Raw genomic sequence first — 19643 nt, forward strand, 5'->3', positions numbered from 1 at the left:
TTCTCCTCAGCAAGGGGAACCCAGAGAGGTTCACAGAGTTACATGTAGAAGAGAAGAGGGAGGAGGCAGATAGAGGTGACCAGAAGGAGAAGAGGGAGAGTCAAAAGATGGAGAGACCAGTCTAGCCAGTAATCAGTTCCCTAAGTGTTCTCCACAGTCTGGGATACCCAGAGAGATTCAAAGAGTTAAGTAGAGAAGAGAAGGGGGAGAGAGGAGATTGAGGTGACCTGGTGGAGAAAAGGGAGAGTCAAAAGGGAAGAGCAATCAAGCCAGTAAACACACCCCTCCTTTCGAAGAGAGTGGGCTGACTTTCTGGGTGCCTGGTATCCTCCACCAGCATTCAGAAGTTGTTTTGTGGAAGTTATTCAGCATTCAAATGAGCTTTTGATGAATTTGTGGGGAAGAAAGTGATCTTCCCATCCTATTCCTCTGCCATCTTGGGACCACCCCCCAACTGGCCAATTTATTTCATGGAGGTACTTATCATATAACTTTTGCTTTGAATTTTTCAAGAATTATGTAAAAAAATAAAGTTTGAATACTGAGAATGTTATATCTAGAATGCATCAGATCTAGAATAAATACTTGAACAATTATGATGTCTTACCTTCTCCAGTGGAATTAATTTTTCCTGATTCTTTCTACATTTACTTTTGATTTTTAAATTCTTGACTTCAAAAATTGGCATTCTGATATATCACTTCTGAACTCTTTTTTTTTCTCTAGATACTATGTCTTTATGTTTAATTATAATTTATATTTGTTCTTGTTTTAAATATGTTTTGAAGTAAGAGTATATGCATGCACACAGTAGTTAAAATGAAGCTAAAACAGATCATACACAATGTAGTATAAATTAGATATTGTTCAGCTGGAAACCAGAATGAGGTAGTTTCTGAAATGCATTATTTTATTTAACTATGAGTTTTCTGTAAAACAAGGAAAAAAACAAAAACTTTTTCATTTCTCCTATTTAATAAGAAAGCCGAGTGTCATCGAAGTTTTAGGTATCAGAATGACTCTCTTCTCTGTGGCCATAAGTGCCTTCCTCAAACTCTTCATCTCCCCATTCATTTATTTACCAGTTTGCATATTATCTCCTTTTGTAAAACCTTGTATTACATATTCAGTAAAGAATTACCTTTTCTTTGAATTACACATTGATAATTATATACTGTCACTTGGAGAAGGAAATGGCAAACCACTCCAGTATTCTTGCCTGGAAAATCCCATGGAGAGAGGAGCCTGGAGGGCTACAGTCCATGGGATTGCAAGAGTCGTTCATGACTTAGTGACCAAACCATATACCTGTCACTAATTAGATGCCTATCACATGAGAGGCAAATAATAGACACTGAATTATCTCTGACCTTCACAATAATCCTGAAGGATTCCTGCTTAAATGTCTTCTTTACAGATGATTAAACTGAGACTAAGAGTGGCTAAGAAATTTTCATGAAGTCAGATAGCTGTTAATAGTTAGGACAGAATTCTTGATCTGAATCCCAATAGCGGTTTGTAATTGAAGGATATCCGCATATAGAATGTTCTTTAAAAATATACATATTTCCATAGTTGTATAATAACTGTGTAACTTTTATTTACTGTTCTTTGTAAAAGAGAAAGCATATGAAACCTATATTGACATTTGAATATTACTGTACTTTCTTACAGCCTGTGAACTTATGAATCAAGGCATCTTGGCCCTGGTCAGCTCCATTGGCTGCACATCAGCGGGATCCCTCCAGTCTTTGGCAGATGCCATGCATATCCCCCACCTCTTCATTCAGCGCTCCACAGCTGGGACCCCAAGGAGTGGCTGTGGACTCACCCGGAGCAACAGGAATGATGACTACACTCTCTCTGTTCGGCCACCTGTCTACTTAAATGACGTTATCCTGAGAGTGGTCACGGAATATGCCTGGCAGAAGTTCATTATATTCTATGATAGCGAGTATGGTAAGTGTTTGTTACTTGCATGAGTTTTGTAAGCTGGTATTTATATGGCAGTTGATTTTGTTGAATCTTGAAAAACTTGAAGAAGTTATTATTTGTGGTTTTCATGTCCTGTCATATTCTTACAAATCAGGCAACAATGACAAAAAATTTTGTCAAACCTCAGGTTCAATCTTTTGCATATATCTTGATCTTTCAAATAACGGGAAGTTATTGAAAACAATGCTGTATTTTTTCCTCTTTCAAAAGCATTTATACCTACATATAATAATAAAAGAATAATTTTGGACAGATCCTAGAACACTTAAAAATATTAGCCATTTCTATTTTTCAGTTCGAAAAAAAAAATCTGAAGTATTTTTCTTATGCTCTTGTATAGACTTTAGAATCACTTAGTACTTAACACTTTGAGGGTCATTGAAATTATAATGCCTTATATTTATCCTAGTATATTGTCTTCAATGTGAACTCTCACAAAATAACTGATTAGTATAAAAATACTTAATTTATTTAACTTTCCAAGGTAAAATACAAGGCATTTTACTTATATCATTTTACTATATCTTAAGAAGATACTTTGTCTCAATATTTTCACTTGTGCTACATTAACAAAAGTAAACAAAAATAGGGCTTCCCAGGTGTAAAGAACTCTCCTGCCAATGCAAGAGACATAAGAGACTCAGGTTTGATCCCTGAGTCAGGAAGATCCCCTGGAGGAGGGCATGGCAAGCCACTCCAGTATTCTTGCCTGGAGAATCCCATGTATGGAGGATCCCGGCAGGCTACAATCCATAACACCACAAAGAGTCAGACACAACTGAAGTGACTTAGCACACATTTAATATTAAATAATTAAATAATGTTATTTTTGTTTGAACACTTTTTTTCCCAAGTTAAAATCTACCTGTTTTCTATCTGACTAATCCCAGAGATTTTCAAACATAGTTTCTCTCTTATTTTTGTCATCAGGAAGAGAGGAGAGTAGAGATTGATAGGCTCAAATGAGAGGAAATAAACAGATTTTGATAAGGATATATTGTGAAACATGTGCTTCCTTAGAAATTTGCCTTAAGAAGGAGATAGAAAAAAAAAATTCCTTTCAGTGTGGATGGGCCGGGTTTTTACATTTTTATTTTAAAACGTTAAGATTTATGCTCTAAAGTGCAACTTATTTTCCTTGCAAATAAATAACTATTTAAAAATGAGAGTTTTCTTACCCTAATCTGCTCAGCATTTTGAACATAGAGAACGGTTACACAAGAGTGGCCAGAAAGTGACATCAATAGAACCAAGCACAAACAGGTTGGCAGAAAGCTGGGAGCAGCAAACAAGAGCTCCTGGGGACTCCTAGGGAGGGAAAGCAAGTGGCAGCTATACTAGCCCTAAATATTCAAAGGTCACATGGGGTTTGGGCAGCTGAGTTCCATTAAACTTGATGGGTAGACTTCAGCCAAAATTCTGTGACACTCTCTAAAAGCACAGTCCTTTGTCCCCATGACGGAAATCCTTATTTTGTTGCTTAATTCATATTACTTAGGGGTCACAGAACGAAGACCAAGAGACTAAAATGAATAAAGTAAACAAAAAGGAAATAAAAATAATTGGCTCATCAGTAAAAGTAAGGATAGAACACAAATCTGATAGTCACTAGTAGAATTATTTAGTGAACATAGTAAACTCTAGCACTACTGTCAACATACTGAGTATCCCTTTGTCAATTTTTTCTAGTCAGATTATCTATGGATTTTATAACCATGAATGGTATTCTCATGATCTCTACTCAAACATAATTTGAAATATTGAATTTTTAAATTCTAAATCTTTATTTAAGAGGAGAAAACACTGCTTAGTTAGTCCTATCAAAATAGTCTGTAAAATAAAGAACAGAAAAATAACTTTTGATGATGTTTCTACAAGTTAAAATATGAGACTTTTACTGTATGATTACAAATATCCATGAGAAAAGAAAATTCCTTATTATCTTGTTCCCAAGTCCTACATGGATTACACTTAGGGAATTCTTATAAAAGAAGACATTTTGATTACTGGTAAGTAATTTTTTAAATGTACACTAAATTCATGGTCACACACTCCTTTGCATACATTTGAATTTCCCCATTTCTCTTTTCTTTTGATTTCCTTTGAATAAATAAGATGCTTATAATCACATATTTGTATCTTCTTAGAAGTGGTGTTTGTTTTAGGAATAATGAAAACATTTTCCTTTACTCTGATGATAAACTTTATTTTAACTTATTTAATTTAATAATTCATGAAAAAATATCCTGATTGTACTTTTAAAATCATTTCCAGTAATACTCTTCTTCAATGAAAGAAAATTTTCCTTTGATACTTACAATAAATCTTGCTAGTAAAGAACTGGGCTAGAATCCAAAATAAACATCAAGCTATCCAAATATCTTGTATCTTGAAGAGGGCTACATGTATTTACATATACATTCATCATAGTCCTCATTTTAAGTTCAAACATTAAAATTATACATGACTTTTATCTTGGTTATCAGGAGTTACTTTCATTTAGGAATGGATTAAGCATCATCCATGGATGGAATCAGGCCACCTGCTGAAGCCAAATGTTATTGAAGATGTATTTTGCTTAGAAAAATATACTTAAAAAGATTAGGCTTCTTATCCAGTTTATTAGAGGAACACTTTTTTCAAAAGCAGTTAATTATGATTATGAGCTTAAATTAAGATTTAAGTTGGCTTAAAGCTCAACATTCAGAAAACTAAGATCATGGCATCCGATCCCATCACTTCATACCAAATAGATGGGGAAACACTGGAAACAGTGACAGACTTTATTTTGGGGGCTTCAAAATCACTGCAGATGGTGACTGCAGCCATGAAATTAAAAGACGCTTACTCCTTGGAAGGAAAGTTATGACCAACCTAGACAGCATATTAAAAAACAGAGACATTACTTTGCCAACGCAGGTCTGTCTAGTCAAGGCTATGGTTTTTCCAATAGTCATGTATGGATGTGAGAGTTGGTCTATAAAGAAAGCTGAGCGCCGAAGAATTGATACTTTTGCACTGTGGTGTTGGAGAAGACTCTTGAGAGTCTCTTGGACAGCAAGGAGAGCCAACCAGTCAATCCTAAAGGAAATCAGTCCTGAATATTCATTGGGAAGACTGATGCTGAAGCTGAAACTGCAGTGCTTTGGCCACCTGATGCAAAGAACTGACTTATTAGAAAAGACCCTGATTCTGGGAAAGACTGAAGGCGGGAAGAGAAGGGGACGACAGAGGATGAGATGGTTGGATGGCATCACCGACCCAATGGACATGAGTTTGAGTAAACTCCGGGAGTTGGTGATGGACAGGGAGACATGGCGTGCTGCATTCCAAGGGATTGCAAAGAGTCAGACATGACTGAGCGAATGAACTGTACTGAACTGATAAGTATGAGCCCAGTGTAAAAGTCTACTATAAATTCCTTAACAAAGAAAATTCAAATCTTTGACTCTATGTAAGTGGATGAAGACCCCGGTTTGATTCCTGGGTTGGGAAGATCCCCTGGAGAAGGGATAGGCTACCACTCCAGTATTCTTGGGCTTCCCTTGTGGCTCAGCTGTTAACGAATCTGCTTGCAATGCAGGAGACCTGGTTTTGATACCTGAGTTGGGATGATCCCCTGGAGAAGGGAAAGACTACCCACTCCAGCGTTCCGGCCTGGAGAATTCCATGGACTGTTATAGTTGATGTGGTCACATAGAGTAGGACACAACTGAGCAACTTAAAAAAAAAAAAAAAGAAAATGGGTGAAAAGACAAAAAAAAAGTGTGAAACTATTTGAATGGAGTGACTCAAGACATTTTTTAAAAGACTTGAAGTGTTGAACTTTTAAAAATGTGTCATTCAAGAAATATTCATTGTTCCCTTGTTTAGTGAAAATGAAAAACATGACATTAAAAATTTTACAGAATGTAGTCTTTACCTTTAAGAAACTTATAATTAGAAAAGAAAATATTTATAATAATCTCTTAATAAAGAAAATAGTATGTTGTGTCATAAATGATATAAACTGAGTGCTAGTGGTATGCAATGAAGAAAGTGTTTAATTTAGGCAGCAGTGGTCAAAGAAGGCTTCATGGGTAGACTCTGATCTTGATTATTGCCTCTCAGAATCTTACCTAACTTTCACAGTGTTTGAGAGACAGCAACTCCAATAGACATTGTGAACAAATCTTATAGACATAAAAATATTAAAAATAGTATCTCTGAGCATTTTTATTGGCCAGGCAGTAGAATAAATATTTTACATTATATCATTGAGTTTTCTCAATAGCTCTATGAAGTAGATTATAGTATTATCACAATTTTACAAATTGGAAAACAGAAACAACTGATGGGTAACTCGTTTATGAAATGTACCTAAGAAGCATCATTACTGAGTTTAAAGTCTGACCAGAGCACGTACTCCTAGCCATGTATAATGAGTATGAAGAGGTTGCAGTGAACTATCACACCAGAATATAACAAGGGGATAATCTTATAGAGAACATTTGTTGATATCCAGGCTCTGTTGTAAATGCTTTGCGTGTTCATTTAATTCTCATAGCAGCTCTGTGAGGTAGATGATGATGATGATGGTAATTATATTACAGATGAAAAAAGGTGAGGTAGTAAGAAGTCAGGTGACTTGAAACTAAGTTCCAAAAGCCCAAATTCAAGCACTGATAGTGTCTCTTCCTGCTTTCAACTACTGGATTTTGATGCTATAGAAATAATAAGATTAATTTCTGACACAAATTTCTTAAGCATTTACAAATGAAAATGTGTAGAATCATTTTCATTAAACAGATACAGTAACTGACTTTAAGCCTACATATTAACATCATTCAAGAAAAAAAATGTTGTATATCAATTCTGGAGGTTTGTTTATCATTGTAAATTTGGAAACAGGACAGTCATTGAGTCAAAGTAGGCTGACTTCTTAATAGAAATAGCTGCTTGCCCATACAATAACTGTTCTCCTCCTTAGGCCAAATTTGCTTGAGAGAGTAATACTTCCAGTTGAAAAACTATAGTCCCCAGATTGCTTACAGCTGGGGCTCTAATGTGTTATAATCAAGCACTGTGAAGGGTCTGAGATTTTCGCCCTGTGTGTGTGTGAGTGTGCGTGCTCAATTGCTTCTGTCGTGTAACTCTTTGCGATCCCACAGACTGTAGTCCACAAGACTCCTCAGTTCATGGGATTCTCCAGGCAAGAAAACTGGAATGGGATGCCATTCCCTTCTCCAGAGGATCTTCCTAACTCAGGGATCGGATCCCTCATCTCCTGTATTACAGGCAGATTCTTTACCACTGAGCCACTGGAGAAGCCCTGAGATTTTACCCTACTTGCAAGCTAAATAAGTTAGCTTGACTCAGTTATAGGTACAATGGCAGAAAACACTAAGCTCCTGAATTAGAGGGAGAGGACTTTAATACTTGGGGCACAGCAAGCAACATGAGCCTTATCGTAATTAAAACTTTCTGTTCATATTAGACACCATTAAGAAAATAAACAGGCAAACTGTAAACTGGGGAGTAAATTTCAATACATATACCTGAAAAACTTATGCAAATACATAAAAGGGCTCATAATTAAACAAACAAAACTACAAAGCAAAAATATGAGACCAACACAGATATAACAACCGAAAGTGTGCAAAAAGTTTGTTCAAAGAATTCATACAAGAAGGTATATAAACGGCCAATAAACATAAGAAGTGCTGAACATTTTTAGTCCACAGGTATATGCCAATTAAAATAAGATACTAATCAGTACCCACTAGACTGACTGAAGCCCATTACTACACATGGCCAAGAATGTGGCAAACCAAAACCCTCCACAGAGAGTCAGATGTAAAAATGTACAGGCACTTATGGGACCGTTTGGCAATTCATTACAAATTTAAATATTTGTCCACCACGTGACTTACCCATGTCATTCCAGGTATTTACCAAGATAAATGTGAATGTATATCTTTGCAAAATCTTATATAAAAATCCTTATATTAGCATTATTCATAAAGTCCAAAACTGGAAACAACTTCAATATCCATAATTTTGAAAATGGTTCAAGGGATTGTGGAGTGTTCCTACAATGGAATCCTATTCAGCAATAAGAAGAAATGAACCACTGAAATATTCAACTATAAAAATTTGAGTGAAATAAGCCTGCAAGAAAAGAAGTATATGCTATAGTATTCCATTTATATGAATTCTGGTAACATATAAAACTAATCTTGGTGATCCAGTCAGAAAGTGGTTGCATCTCTGGGCCAGGAGTGGACTGTCTGGAAAAGGACACATGATAACCTTCTGTGGTACCAGAGGTATTCAATTTTTTGTTTTGAGTGCAACACAATAAATCTTTGAATTATACATGTAAGTTCTATTTATTTATTGTAGGTAAATTATATCTTATTAAAAATTAGAAGACAGAAAAACCTATTAGATAATCTGAAAACTAAAAAAAAAGTAAAGAAAAAGAAAAAAAGGAAAAAAATCAATTTACTTATAATTTCGAATGAAGTATCAGAATTAAATTGTGATCACTTATTGATTATGGTTTCAGAGACAAAGGGTTAGAATTGAGTGTAGTGGACACCTGGAACCCAAATTTGATAATAGATAAGAATGACTGGAAGAACTTCTTAATCATCATAATACCTCAGCTCCATCATAGACACCTGGAATCAGAATTTTTGCAAGGTAGGCACTAAATGTTAACATCTCTTCTGATGTTTCTGATGCAGCCAGCTTTGTTCCTAGAAAAGGCATCTGGAAGCAAGAAGCTTCAGTAGATGTCTTCTTCAGCATCTTTGATTGGTAGCACTGTTTCCCTGCCAGAGTCCTCCAAGCAAGAGAGCACTCATTGTATTCTCAAGGCGACTATCTTATAAATGGATACTGGACATTTCTAATTGGCAGAAACATTTTCTTTTTATAATACTTAAAACATACTGGACAAAATGATCCATTTCTGGAATAGTATAAAATAATCCTTTTGCTTATAATCATTTATCAATAAGTAAAGAATTGATTACATCCCATATACCCACTCAGTCTTCTAGTGCCTAAGTACCAAAAGAACAGTTTACTATTGTCAACCTGATATGTATGCTTCTTAGATAGTCCGCCTTTCTAACAAATGCCTTTATCCTTATCTATTTTATTTTTTCAATATTTCTGTATATGGCTGATTTTATATATATATATATGTATATGTATATATTATACTGATTACACAATATGCCACATGCTATCTTATTGCCTTGTGGTGAGACCTTTACTGCTTTTTAGCAAAACAAAAAACACTTGTGTTTTAACTTCTGCCTTTTTAATTTTTTATATTAAATCTTTATCATAAGTACTCATTATATTGCCCTCCCCTTCCAATCTTGCATCATTTTCAATTTTCTTATCATGCTATTTATGCTTTCAGCCAAATCTCTGAGAGGGCGTTTGGTCAAGGTGTAATAAATATAATACCCAGGAAGACTCATTAAAAGCAATGGTAGTAGTCCAGGCAGGCTCACTGTCAGAGAGGTCTAAGCAAGAAATTAGTTGAATGTACCAGAGCCAACAGCTAGATTCCAGAATCCAGGAGTCTTGGAACTGACAGTATACAGAAGCCAGAAAGTTATAGAAGTGAGTGATCTTTAAAATAGAATAAAAGCATATAGATTGCTTTAATGAGACATTTCTGTTTTAAAGATATTGAAATAAAAGTTGAATTTCAGGGATGGATGGGCTGAATAGAACTGAATAGCTGAATAGAACAAGAGTGACATAAGGAGCAAAGTTGATACGCATTTCATCTAAAGAACTATTTGGGTTATTTAATTTCTTTAACCTAAAAAATATTGGTTCCACACTTAATATTAGAATGAACCTATTTGTAGATTTATTATCTGGGTCCAATTATGGAGCTTGGAGGGGTAATATGATGATAGGGATATAAGCGGCTTATTAAAAGTAATAACACACAGACATGAACTAACTGAAGGTTAGTTTGCACTCTTGCTATAGCCTCAACTCTATTTCAGTTCATGCATTTGCTTCATTCTCAAGCTAGAGAGTTGGTGTTGGTAACTCCAAGTATATTCTCAGAGATTATCACACTAAAAAAGGCCTCTTCCCTTCTTTGTGCTTATATTAATATCATGCATAGGGCTATTTATCCTCCTATAAAGTCTCAAGCTGTATTTGGGCCCTGTGCTTATTCTTGAACCAAATAATTTGTTCTGGGGCATGCAGGCTCTCAGTCAGCAATCTGAGTTACATGCTGATCCTCTAGGTGAAGGGTAGGCATATGTGGACACATGTGCTTCCCTTGTCAGCTTGAAAAAAATAATAAATATTAATTAGATAATTTCAGTTTGATTAATTAAATTTTTAAATCTAATATTATCAAATTATAGTTTAGATGTTTAAAATTAATAAATGTTTGTCTTTATAATTCACCACTTAAAATTGCTTTTAAAGTACACTCTTCTTCAGTTCAGTTTGTTTGTTTTTGTTGATTTTTATCAACTTAGACTTACTTTATGTTCTTAGCTTTTCTGACATTTTCCTTATTGTTTCAGGAGAGCCTTATTCATTTTACAATAAGACTTTTGTCTGTATGTAAATGTATACTATAATTTGTTAAACTAAGTATTTCTGAAAACCAGAAACCAAAATGTAAATAACAGGTTTTGATAAAAAATATCTTTGCCTCAAAAATACTAAGTGAAAACATATTTCTCTTTATATGCAGAAATATTTACTTTTTGACACCCATATGCATAAAAAGAAATAAATTCAACTTTAAGGATTAATGAATATATTATTTATAGACTCTTGCATTCTACAAATACTATTTAATGATCCCTAATTAAGGGTCAGTATGTAGTTGAATGACCTGAGGTACTTAAGTACTACCCTCCAGTATATCATTCTTGCCTTACAAGTTAAATTGTCATTTGGTAGAACTCTTTGAAACGAACTTTGAGGTGCCATCAGCATGAATGCATTCCTAGGAATCACAGTATTTAATCCATGCAGTCTTAATGTAGGTTTAATCAAGGCCCATAAAATGGACACATTCCTCTTAATTTACTGCAAATGTTTATAATTACCCTGAGGGTGTTTTCAAATGTCTGATGACTATAATATTATTAACTCTCTCTCTAGACAGTCTTAAAGTAGTTTATTACTCATTTGGCTACTTTCCAGCTTTCAGTTCTCTCATTTACTTCAATGTACCTCAGTAAGCATATAATTAATTCAAGCATCTTAATGAACTATTTTGTTTGCATTAGTATATATTATGTCAGGTAGGTAAAAATAACATATTCTACTGTTTTGGATTTGTACATCAGTAAAATGTCCTAAAAATATTGATTCAGCATAAAATGACATTTAAGCTGAAACATTATGATTTAATGTTAAAATCTTCTTATCAAACAGAAGTTCTTATCAAACTGACAAGTTCTTATCAAACTGATAAGTTCTTATCAAACAGAAAATCTCAGTGGGTCCCTATTTCTTAACTGTGTCACCTTATAATCTCATTCAGTTCAGTCGGTTCAGTTCAGCTCAGTCCTGTCCGACTCTGCGACCCCATGAATCACAGCACACCAGGCCTCCCTGTCCATCACCAACTCCCAGAGTCTACTCAAACTGATGTCCATCGAGTTGGTGATGCCATCCAGCCATCTCATCCTCTGTCGTCCCCTTCTCCTACCCCCAATCCCTCCCAGCATCAGGGTCTTTTCCAATGAATCACCTCTTCTCATGAGGTGGCCCAAGTACTGGAGTTTCAGCTTCAGCATGAGTCCTTCCAGTGAACACCCAGGACTGATTTCCTTTAGGATGGACTGGTTGGATCTCCTTGCAATCCAAGGGACTGTCAAGAGTCTTCTCCAACACCACAGTTCAAAAGCATCAATAGTTCAGCACACAGCCTTCTTTATGATCCAACTCTCACATCCATACATGACCACTGGAAAAACCATAGCCTTGGACCTTTGTGGCAAAGTAATGTCTCTGCTTTTCAATATGCTATCTAGGTTGGTCATAACTTTCCTCCCAAGGAGTAAGCGTCTTTTAATTTCATGGCTGCAATCACCGTGTGCAGTGATTTTGGAGCCCAAAAAATAAGCACACTATTAACTTTATTTTCTAAATACAGTACAAGTGACAAGGAAATACTCAATTAATGATTCAAATTATTTTGGAGTAAGGGTTGATTAAAAGCCTTTTTTCCCCCCTGAGGAAACAAGGCAGTTACAGATTATGCTGTGCTACTTATTCTTTGGGAAATTCCATTCAGCTTAATGATGTATCTCATGTGTCTGGTAGTATGATGTATTTCTTTATATCTAAAAAAAAACTAATAAGAATCTAAATATTAATTTTAAAGCTTAGCATTCTGTCATAATTTCAGAAACACCAAACTTGACTGAATGAAGTTCTGAAGTCTCCTGCCCAGTGAAGTCTTCAGTGCATTAAGTGATTAAAAATGATTAAATGCGCCTAATCTGCTCAAATGAGAGAGAAAGATGAGTAGAGGAAAAGAAAAATCAGACCGACAAAGCCTCAGTGAAAAATCTTTTTTTCTACCAAATTCAGTATTTTAAAAGAGTTATTTGAATACAAAGACCAGAATTACTGTTTGATACGTTCCAGAGAATGTCACTAAATTTAGGTTGCAACTACAGTTTGGAAAATGAATAGTATTGTACAATTATTCTATCTGTGAAAGGGTCTATATTATCATCAGCTATGTAAGAACAAACCTATAGAGGGCAGGGATTGTCTTATTCATCATTCCCTCCCAGGTACCTCTCACAGTGCTTGGCACATATTAAACAGAGACTAGATTCCAGAAGAGATTTCTTTGGATGCTGACTACTGGTTTAGGATCAACAGTAAGATTTATATCTGGTTTGTGAGTCAGTTTAGAAATGTGTATTTATACATTAGATTCTGTTATCCCCTGGGATTTTTCTACCCTAATCTACTTAATTATAAGCCATCTTTAGAGAGAAATTAAGTTTAATCTTACACTAATGATCATAATAAAGCCATCATTCTGCACAATTTAATAAAACAAATCATTGTGCTTCAATCAGTCACTACCTCCTAGAGACTTATTGTGGGAAGTTGGTCTAAGTAACAGTTATCACAGAAATTGCTAGAATATCAAGTTCTAAAGGTATTACCTAAATCAATTTTTAGTCCTTATTATGATTTTTTTTTTGTTTATTTTCCATTTTTCTGTAGGAAAAGACAGCAGAAGAAAATCATGAACAAGCGGGATTTTTGACTGGGTTAATATAATCTTGATAATGAAAATGTATATTGCATAGAAATCTGAAGTTTACAAACTGCTTTAATATTGCATGTGTGCTAAGTAGCTTCAGTTGTATCCGACTCTTTGCAACCCTATGGACTGTAGCTCACCAGGCTCCTCTGTCCAAGGGATTCTCCAAGCAAGAATACTGGAGTGTGTTGCCATGCCCTTCTCCAGGGGATCTTCCCAACCCAGGATGGAACCTGCGTCTCATGTCTCCTGCATTGGCAGGCGGGTTCTTCATCACTAGCACCACCTGGGAATCCCTGCTTTAATATTTCACACACTTTATTTCCTTTTATTAGAGTAACTCAATAATTAAATGTTATAATTTTCTTTTTTGTACCAATAAGGTCTGGTTAGCTGTTACTTTTCCTGTTTCCATTCCTTTGTTTTTCACATTTCTCTAATTGGCATTGATCACATTAAAACAATTACTTGTCTAAATTGTTATTCCCTCCACTAAACTGGATGTACCTCAAGAACAGGAACTATACCTTCATCTTCATTACCAAGCTACCAGATATTTATCAGTAGACTGTGTATTAGTCAGTACCCCTTCTCTTGCAAGTGACTGAAGCTCATTTCAAACTATATAAGAAAAAAGTGAAAAAAAGAATATTTTTTCAATTGACTTATGCAGTTGGGAAGTCTAAGAAATAGCTGGCTTGCCTCTTTCATTTTCACTCATTGGCTACATTCTTCATTTCTCACTAGACATGCTGGCTCTTGCAGTTCCAAAACTGCATCATTACCGCTTGTGATACAAAAGAAAGACCATTTATTTTTCATTACTCATATCAAATTTCAGTTCTTGTTTGAGTCCTGTGACTATCTGTGAGCTAATTAATTAGGCCAAAGACCATGGAGAGCTCATATTGTTAAAATCAAGATGTAAGGAAGGCTATGTTTCTTTCTAAAGGTTCTTGGGGAGAACCCCTTTTCTTGCCTTTTTTAGGGACCATCCACATTTCTTCTTTCAAGATCCCTTTTCTTCATCCTCAAAGCCAGCAACATTCATCTCTGAAGCTCCCCAGAAGTCTCAGCTCATTCTTCAGTAGTCAGATCTACGTCTGACTTTCCTTTTCTGCCTCCTTCCTTTAATTCTAAGTCCTTAGAATTATACTAGTCCCACTGAAGTAATAGGAGATGTCTGCCTATGGTAAGGTCAGGTGATTGACAAACCTCAATGTCATCTAAAGCATTAATTCCTCTGTTATATAACCTAACTTATTCATAGATTCCAGGGATTAGGACTTGGGCATCTTTGGGAAGTCATAGTCTACCTTCTTTATTGTCACTGTTGTTCAGTTGCTCAGTGGTGACCAACTCTTTGCGACCCAGTGGACTGTACACACCAGGCCTCCCTGTGCTCCACTCCCAGAGTTTGCTCAGATTCATGTCCATTGAGTCAGTGATGCTATCTAACCATCTCATCCTCTGCTGCTCCCTTCTCCATTTGCATTCACTCTTTCCCAGCATCAGAGGTTTTCTAGTGAGTCAGTTCTTCACATCAGGTGGCCAAAGTATCGAAGCTTCAGCTTCAGCATCAGTCCTTCCAATGAGTATTCAGCATCAATTTCCTTTAGGATTGACTCGTTTGATCTCTTTGCAGTCCAAGGGACTCTCAAGTCTTCTCTGGTCTACTGGAGAAGGATGACAACCCACTCCAGTATTCTTCCCATGAGAATTCCATGAACAGTATGAAGCTTTCCTTTATAGAGTCCAGGAAAAAAATCTTTTTTTGTTCTAATCTTATGTTTAGTAACTTACTTCATGAACCTCTACCACTTGCTGTTATATAATTATCTGATCAGTAGAATGAATAATCACAAGGAACAACTGAAACTACTATTTAACATTTTGTTATCAACGAATAACATCTAGTAACACCCACAGGCCTGAAAGCTTTATGAGGTCAGATATCACCGTTTAGCTTTTTAATTTCTGTAAACTGAAGCACTTTACTCATTTTTTGCCAACTAACAGTAATACAGATGGTGTAGCTGAATAATAATGATGGTTGATTGTATTCACAAATTGACAAAGCCAAAGGCCCACTCTCTTTTTTAATGACTTTTCCACAGTGCATTTAATAGTGTGATTCAGATTCTTCTCACATCAAACTTACAGTTGCTATATATCATGAGTGTTTGGTGTTATTTTCAATTAAGCATAACTATTATTATTTAACTTCTACATTCCAAGAGTCTAAAACATTACACTTGCCATTTTGGGTAGCTAGCCATCTAAATTTTAGGCAATTCTGTCCTATTGGTGGGTGATCCCTTAACAAGCAATTGGGAACTATTATTAAAAATAATAACACCTACCATGTTTTAGCCTTCCCTGATGGTTCAGTGGTAAAGAATCTGCCTGCGATGCAGAATACCTGGTTTTGATTCCTGAGTTTGGTTCCAGGAAGATCCCCTGGAGAAGGGGATGACCTATGCATGCAGTATTTTTGCCTGGAGCCTTTTGGGGTTGCAAAGAGTTGAACAAGACTGAGTGACTAACACATGCACACCATGTTTTCGACTTTACACTGGATTTCCCATGCAGACACACATACATATCACCACCCTCACTAATTAATCTTTCAAGACATTTAGAAGACAAATATTTATTCATTTATAGATCAGAACATTTTTTTTTGAAAATTTTATAATCACTTATCTAGGCAGTGATAACTAGAATTGCAGACTAAGGGCACAGAGAAATAATAGGAATCTTTTATCACATCACTTTTCTGGCCAAATAACAATACACATATTACTTAATTTCTGGTCAAACATAGAAGGTAAAAAAGTCATACTTTTTTTTTCTTTTTATTAGTTGACATAGATGTATAGAACATACTGTTTTAAATGAAGTCATACCATTTACAAGCTGAATTGGAATCACGCTAAGTCATTCTCAGACTGCTTTTCATTCTACACACATAGCCCATCATCTACTTAGATCCTCCACTTAAAACTTTTCAAGAGGTTAAAACTGCATTTAAGATAAAGTCCAAACCTCTTTCTGGGTCTCACCAGGATCCACCTCATCTGACCTTCTTTCTCCACACAGCTTCACCTAACTCTGCCCTCCTCCTCGCTCACTGGGCTGCAGCCATGCAGGACTCCTTTAGGTACTTTAGACACAAGCTCTTCATCGCCTCGGGGCCTCTTCCCAGGCTGTTGTCCTCTCGTCTTGTCTGCTTGCTTGAGCAGTGTCTTCTCATCCTTTAGATCACAGCTGAAACACCGCTGTTCCCGATGAAACTCCCTTGAGTGTTCTAACTAACATAGAGCCTCCTTCCCGCCCGGCCTCGACCAGCACACCTTGTTCCCTTCCCAGCACCTGGTGTGAGTTCTGTGTGCTGGTTTGTTTGTTGTTTGTTGCCTCTCTCAGTACAGGGAAGGGTATTCACGCACAGGATTGGTGACTATATTCAATCATTTTTTTGGAAACAATTTTCTTTTTTTTTACTTTTTTTTTTTTAATTTTTTTTTATTATTAGTTGGAGGCTAATTACTTCACAACATTTCAGTGGGTTTTGTCATACATTGATATGAATCAGCCATAGATTTACACGTATTCCCCATCCCGATCCCTTCTTTTTCTCAAAATTAAGAGTATAAGTGATCTGAAGCTTTATGCCCTGGTGTTTTCTGAACATCTCTATTCCAATGCATTTTTGGTTTGGTCTGTCATATTTATGTGCACATTTAAGTGACTCAAACTGAAGAAATAATAACTTCCAATTCAAAATCAAGGATCTGCTCTGACACATATTTTAAAGGCATATTGGTTCTGAGTTGGGGCCCAGGCTTCTGCATTTTTAATAAGATTTTCAAGTGATTCTGATTCACAGCAGAGTTTGAGGAGGCCCGCTTGAGTGTGAACATAGTCCTGTTATGTGTCTACCTCTATCTGCTGAATTTCATCATATCTAACCCTTTGTTTAATCCATGCTTGAAATCCTTACATCCTTAGAAACTTTCTGACCTGGATATTTAATGAATACATAATACTGTTACTATTCAAACTCTTTTATCTCTTGTTCTGCTCTAGATGAGGCTTTATTCTTTTAAGCAGTGCTGACATCCTGGGTTTATAATTTAATTAGGAATAAGGAATCTAAGGTAGAATTTACACACTTATCTAGTCTGAAAAGTTTGAGAGTCATCAGATAACTGGACATATAATGTTCTTAGTAATTGTTTTAAAATAAAGCTAATCATAAGAAATAATTTTTAAATTATTATTAGTTTGTAACCTGCAAACATAAATCTTGACTATGAACAAATGTTAGTTTCCAAATCTGTGATTTTGTTTTCTAATTCTGTTGGCTTATTGCTTTCAATTGCCAATGTATTGAAAAACATATGACCTTATTATTGCTCTTAAGAAATAAATTTTACATGCATGCACAGTAAGGAGTTTTGAGATATAGTCCATTAATAATAAGCAACCTACAATCCCATTCACTGCTTATCTTTCACTAGTTTCACTTTTCACATTTTATGTCATGGGCATATACAGAAAACTACAGTATTTTATAGTCAAAGCAAATGTACTATATTAAGATTATATTGTGCCAGGTACATCTTCCAATCATATTTATCAATGTATAGATCCCTTCTTCTATAAATAGCCAATGTGGTACTAGGAAAAAATATTTGTCACATTTCAGGCACTTGTTGGTAGTTAAATATACATCAAAATACAAATTTATAAATATTTTATTTAGATTGTATTTTACCATCCTTATTTAGGTGTAAAATGAACACAATGCTTTATTTGATAATCTTTCAGAAATTCTCTTGTTTGGGGATGAGTGTGTGAGTATTTTGTTAAAAATTCATGTTTTACACACAAAGTACATTCCATGTACTCTTGGGGGTGGGGAGGAAGAATCTCTACTAAGTTGGCAGGATTTGAGCAAAGGAGGTAGTGAAGTGTGAAGTGAAAGTCTCTCAGTCTTATCTGACTCTGTGACCCTATGGACAGTAGACTGCCAGGCTCCTTTGTCCATGGGATTCTGCAGGCAAGAATACTGGAGTGGGTTGCCATTTCCTTCTCCAGGGGATCTTCCCAACTCAGGGATCAAACCTCAGTCTCCTGCATTGCAGGCAGATTCTTTACTGTCTGAGCCACCGGAGAAGCCCAAGGAGGTAGTAGTAGTCATAAAACAAGCAAAAGTTTAGCTATTTTATTTGTGACCTGAGATCCTTTGAAGATAACCTCTCAAAACCCTCTTTCAATTAAGATTGAAAATGTCAAGTTTACTGATATCATTGCCCATTTTAAGAAACAGTAGTAATCTTGATTCAGATTCATCAGCCATTAATGATATTCATGTTTTGCCTGAGGTTAGTATCACTCTTTTAATATGGAGGAAAAGTAAAGAATGTAATTTCTTGTTTCACATTTGCTTTAGGGAAGTAAGGATCTTCCCCAACCACCTCCCTCTATGTTGTTCTAACATTTTCTAGAGGTGAGATCATTTAGAGAGCTCAGTGGAGTGAAATTAATTTTTAAAATAACAATACATTTTTCATCTAAACACATTAAATTCTACTCAACCTTAACCATATCTGAGAGTTCCATCAGCTACTCCATTAGTAGTTTAAACAGCCTACAATATTGAACAATAAACTATATTGATATAAGTGAAATAGCTTTTATCTCCCTTCCATGCTTTAATTCACACGTTGATGGGCTTTTGATGTTCCTAGATATACGTGGAATCCAGGAGTTTCTGGACAAAGTGTCTCAGCAGGGGATGGATGTTGCACTTCAGAAGGTAGAAAACAACATCAATAAGATGATCACCACGCTATTTGACACCATGAGAATAGAGGAATTGAATCGCTATCGAGACACTCTTAGGCGAGCTATCCTTGTTATGAATCCTGCCACAGCCAAATCCTTCATTACTGAGGTAAGTAAAAATTGTCATGGACTGGAAATAGGATGTAAACATTAAATGTTTCAGAATAGATCCCACAGAGGAGATGAAAATTAAGAGCAGTGTGAGGGAATTAACTACACAACTCTCATTAGCACTAATTGAGGTAACACAGTGAATTCCTTGTTCATCACATTTACCCCGTACTGTCCAGTTAATTGCTAAGAATGCTTTGTATTTATATGTGTTTAGGCACCTATCCAGGATGACTTTAAGAATTCTTATGGGGATTTAAAAGTGCTGCTTACCTGAATGGATTTCACAAACTGTCGAATATTGATACTTAATTTTTTTATGCAAGTTAAAATTTTACTTCTGAGAAAAGATTTATTTGAGTTAAAGCTATTATTGCCTAAACATGATTCCTATTAT

At 35.6% G+C, this 19643-nt stretch overlaps 1 protein-coding gene across 2 annotated transcripts in view; it reads left to right on the forward strand.

Annotated features, from left to right (window-relative positions):
- The window catches only part of GRID2 (glutamate ionotropic receptor delta type subunit 2), a 1570085-nt gene that overhangs the window by 803297 nt on the left and 747145 nt on the right, over window positions 1-19643 (forward strand). For both annotated transcript variants that reach the window (XM_043438630.1, XM_043438631.1), the window contains exons 3-4: window positions 1675-1959; window positions 19039-19244. In XM_043438630.1, coding sequence (XP_043294565.1) covers window positions 1675-1959; window positions 19039-19244 — 491 coding nt within the window. The remainder of the gene's footprint in view (window positions 1-1674; window positions 1960-19038; window positions 19245-19643) is intronic.

Source organism: Cervus canadensis, chromosome 19, assembly GCF_019320065.1.
Source record: "Cervus canadensis isolate Bull #8, Minnesota chromosome 19, ASM1932006v1, whole genome shotgun sequence".
NCBI classification, from domain to species: Eukaryota; Metazoa; Chordata; class Mammalia; order Artiodactyla; family Cervidae; genus Cervus; species Cervus canadensis.